The 4828-nt window shown below is 54.7% G+C and overlaps 1 protein-coding gene across 1 annotated transcript in view; it reads right to left on the reverse strand.

Moving 5' to 3' along the window:
* The window catches only part of VIPR2 (vasoactive intestinal peptide receptor 2), a 54970-nt gene extending 53809 nt beyond the window's left edge, over nucleotides 1–1161 (reverse strand). The window contains exon 1 of the mRNA XM_015562803.1: nucleotides 1119–1161. Coding sequence (XP_015418289.1) covers nucleotides 1119–1161 — 43 coding nt within the window. The remainder of the gene's footprint in view (nucleotides 1–1118) is intronic.
* Between the last annotated feature and the right edge of the window lie 3667 nt (nucleotides 1162–4828).

Here is a 4828-nt window from a genome sequence, read left to right on the forward strand (position 1 = left end):
GTTTGTGTGTGTGGGTGTCTGTGTGTGTGTGTCTGTGTCTGTGTGTGTCTCTGTGTGTGTCTGTGTGTTGGGGGGTGGGTGGCTGAGCGTGGTGGCACGTCTCTGTCCTGTCCCTGCAGAGCTCCAGACCTGGGCTCAGAGGTGGGTGGGCGGGGCGGGACCTGCCTCCAGGGCTGGCACAGGCGAACACTGAAAGGATCCGTGTAGCTTTGTAACTAGGTCATTTGTTATCCAGCAAATGAAAATCACCATAAATGAAAAACAAAACAGGTAATTTTTGTTGTGGTTGTAAGTTAGTTATTTGGAAACAATTTCAAACTTACACATCAGTTAGAACAAGATGAGCACAGCAGCACCCTCTGCCTTTATCCACGCTGGGCTGTGAGCGCTCCCCTCACCGAGTACCACTTCTGTTCTCTGTGACCACTTACCCCCTAAATACCCATCCATATCTGTCTATCATATCTACCTGTCTGTCTGTCTGTCCATCTATGTGTCATCTACCTGTCTGTCTGGTGGGAACAGCATTCAGGGCCAAGGTCTGGACTCCAGGTATGCGGGCTGGGGCCTGGAAGCTGGCACTGACTGGGTTCAACTGGACAAGCATTTCTTTTACACACAGTTCCTCCCGGGACCAGCCACGGAGCTCCTTTGAGCTGTTGTCTGTCTGTCTATGCGATCCCCATCCCCCGCCTCAGGGAGCTGAGAGTCAGGGTGATAGACAGCCTGCCCTCACTTCAGGAGATGCAGGACCATCGCTGTGGAGTCCGTGGTCCAGCAGACAGGGCAGCGCCAGGAAACGTGTGAAATAACGGGATACAGGGCAGGCGGAGAAGCGGGGGGGTTGGGGGGGAGTGAGTGCCAGAAGGGACCGCTGATGGAGACCCAGGCTGGCCAGCAGGCGTCCTGGGAGGGAGCCCTGGGCAGGAGGGATGGGGCAGGGCAGTGCTGAGCGCTGGGAGTGTGGAGGGGCCTGAGAACGAATGGGAGGTCACTGGGCCTCACAGAGGGCACACCCAGCACTGCAGCGCCCCGGGTTAGTGACAGCGCACGCTCTGTAGAGCCTGCCTTCCCCACCTTCCTGAGAAGCCCGCGGCTGCTGGGATGGGCGGACTCACCTTTGTCACTGAAGGTGACTGACTCTTTGGGGTACATGCCCATTCTTCAGGAGTTCCCCCTTCCCCTGGCAGGGGCGCCTGTGTCCTCAGGGCCGGGATGCTGGTGTGGCCGTGTCCCCCCTCAGAAGCTTCAAGGTCCCGGCCGGCCTCTAGTCTCCGGGGCCCACCAGCTCCCCTCACTCTGACCACACCTGCACTCAGCCCTGTGCCACGTGCGCTGAGGCAGGGGGAGGGCTTCGGGCCAGCTCCCTCTCCTGGCACGCCTCACCTGGGCTGAGTGCATGGAGGAGCGCATCTCTGGTGGTGGAAGTGGCCGCTGTCCTGTGCTGCCCTGGGCTGGGGGCTCGGGCCCTGGATCCAGCCAGGGAGCTGGAAGCCAGGGGCTGGACAGCGAGGGCGCTGCAGAGTCACTTTGTAACTGACACTCTGAGGCCCTCTGGCCCCTCTGCCCCACTGGATGAATAGCTCTGGGGACCACATCTGCTTGGATGGAGGGGACGTGTCCACACCCCGCGAGGCCTTTTAAAACTGGTGCCTGTGAAGAACTTGCCACCGGCCCGGCTCTCCGCCGGTGGTTTTTAAAAGGCTGGGTGCTCTGCTTCCTCTCCCCACAAGAAGCCTGGGTGTCGGAGAGGACGGCAGGGTGGGGTCCTTTGCCCACTCACAGCTGTGACGGGGGAGGGGGTGTCAGCAGGTGGTCAAGGGAACACGCTTGGAACCCCCTCTGCCTCCCCCCCCCCTTACCTCCTGGGCTCTGGAAGCATCTGAGAGCCTGTCTTCTGTGCTCCCAGTTCCCACAGCGCTCAGCTTCCTGGCACCTTGGCAGCCCCCACTCTCGGGTGCTCTGTGCACAGGGCTGCTTGTCGCCTCGAGCGCATGGCCCAGGAGTTCCTAGCAATGTGCCCTGCTGCTCGAGGTGGTCTGGAGACACGCTGAGTGCCCATGGGAAGCCTTCACAAACTTTCCTAAGTCCACAGAGAGAAGTGCAGCCCAGGGCGCCCTGCTCTGTGCTGCCTGCAGGAGGAACGCCCATACCACCCGCGCAGCCTCAGCAGGTCAGCAGGTCAGTGACGTCAGGGCACGTCCGCCAAGTGGCTTCCAGCCCCTCCTATTTTCCAGCCCCAGTCCTGAGCCCTTCTCTGGGATGCTCTCTTTTGGATCTTAAACTGCCGGCACCGAGGGAGAGCAGAGCCCTTGCTCCCTTTAAACAAAAAGGCTCTTCCCCGGCCCAGTCCTGTGTGAGGCCCTGAACCAGGTTAGGGGCCGGCATAGCGGTAGCTTAGGGTCTCTGCCTGCTCCACCTCCAGGGTTAGGAGAGGGTCAGGAAGCCCCACTTACTGGCACAGCCAGGCCCCTTCCTCCACCCAGTGCTGCTGGGCACCCTACCTGCAGGGGTGCCCCTCCAGGTGCCTGCAGCTCCCACAGGTTCTCTCCTGTTGGGATCACCTTCCCTGTTCAGATGGGCCTCTTGGGAGAAAGACCTTCAAGCCGAGCCAACATCTGTGTCATGAAAATGACACCCACCCTGTGCTTGGCCAAGCAGGCAGCCTGCTGGGAGCTCAGCTCCTCTCCAGGCCCAGCTGAAGGGTCACTGCAGCCCCCCAGCAGGAGCACTCAGGCCAAACCCCCAACCCACCTGGCAGGCAACCCTGGATTTAATCAGAGCTGTGCTAGCCTGTGGGCCAAATGCCGACACAGCCACCCAGCGCCTTGGATGTTCTGTTGGGTAACCTCGCCCCGGCCCGAGGCCTTCAGAAACTGCAGAGACCCGTCCCTCAGGGTCCTCGGAGGAAGGCGGTGGTGGGTCAGATGCGTGGGAAACCGTGGCTTCGTACAGCGACTTTATTACAGCAGTTACGTGTCCACCGAGAAACAGTGGAAAGTAGGGTTCCTGTACCCACTCCCCGAGTTGCCCCTTATTCACACTCCACATGAAGTCATGCGGTTAAAGCTGACGAGCCTGTGTTGTCACTAACTCAGGCTCATGGTGTACTGTCGGCAGTTTTGTCTTTTCTACTGTCACAGAGTTGGAATCCACAGTGAAGTACGCAGCCTGCAGTCACTTCTGCTTCTGCCACTCAGTCATATACAGGTAAGGTTCCTCCATGTTTTTTCGTGGCTCAATTATTCATTTGTTTTTAGAGCGGAATACTATTCCATTGCCTGAAAGGACCACTGTTTCTCCATCACCTGCTGAGGGACATCCTGGTTGCTTCTGAGTCTTAACAATCTATATACAGTATATAAACAGGTAATATGCAAATTAGCCAGGCATCAGGACCGCTCAGGAGGAGCTGTGCCTGCTGATAGGTGGGAGGGGACTGGTGCTGCCCCCAGCCCCAGCGGACACACACCAGGGGGTGGGGGCATGCTCCTAGCGGCCGCATCATGGCTGGGTGCATGGCTCAGAGCACGCCCCTGGTGTGTGGTGGCAGCGGCTGGAGTGAAGCAGCCTGGGTGCCTGGCAGTGGCAGGAACCAAGCAGCCCGGGCCCCGGTGGGTGGCAGCGGCAGCTGGAGTGAAGCAGCCTGGGTTCCTGGTGCTGGAGGGAAGCCGGTACCAGCAACCAGGGGAAAGAAGGCCTATTCTTGCATGAATCTTCATGCATCGGGCCTCTAGTTATGAATAAAGCTGCTCTGAACATTCATGAGCAGTTTTTGTGTGGACATAAGTTTTCAGTTTATTTGGGTAAATACTAAAGAGTACAATTGCTGGATCATGGGATAGAAGTATACTTTCTTTTGTGTGTGTTTTTAAAATGCCATACTGCCTCCCACTGTGGCTGTACCATGTTGCATTCCCACCAGCAGGGACTGACAGTTCCCGTTGCTCCACGTCCTTGCCAGCACTTGCTGTTGTCAGTGTTTGGATTTTAGCCCGTGTAATAGGTGTGTGGTGGTATCTCCTGGTTTTAATTTGCATTTCCCTGACGACAGATGGTGGGGAGCATCTTGTCATTCTTGTTGGCTATCTGTATTTGTTCTTTACTGAGGAGTCTCTTCCAATCATTTACCAATTTTTAAAAATTATATTGTTCATTTTCTTATTATTGAGTTTTAAGAATTCCTTTTTAAGATTTTGGATTCTAATCCTTTATAAAACCCTGAAAATATTTTAGTCCCAGTCGGTGGTTAGTCATCTTATTTTCTAAACAGTGCCTTTCACAGAGCAGTTTTAATTTTAACTTCCACTTACCTTTTCTCTCTCTCTCTCTTTGATTGTGTTTTTGGTGTTCTATCTAAAAAGTCATCACTAAACCCAAGATCACCTAGATTTTCTATCATGTTGTCTTCTAGGAGTTTTATATGTCTGTGTATTACATTGAGTTCTATGATCCATTTTGAGTTAATTTGTGGAAAAGGTGGAAGGTCTGTGTCTGGACTCACTTTTCCTCTTGTTATTTCAGCAACGTTTGCTGCATAGACTCTTCTTTCTTCATGAGTTGCTTTTGTTCTGCTGTCAAAATCAACTGACTGCATTTGTGTGGGTCTATTTCTGGGCCCTCTACCCTGTCCAACTGATCTGTGTGTCTGTTCTCTCACCAATACCACCTTGTCTTGATTATGCTCGCTTTATGGGGTCTACAGGGTTAGCCGCCAACTGGCTCTCCTCCAGGACTGTGTTACTTTCCCTGGGTCTTCTGCTTCCATACAAATGTTATAACAGTTTGTGCATATCCATTTAATAACCTATGGGATTTTGATTGGATT

Source organism: Myotis davidii, unplaced genomic scaffold (genome assembly GCF_000327345.1).
Source record: "Myotis davidii unplaced genomic scaffold, ASM32734v1 scaffold1251, whole genome shotgun sequence".
Lineage (NCBI taxonomy): Eukaryota > Metazoa > Chordata > Mammalia > Chiroptera > Vespertilionidae > Myotis > Myotis davidii.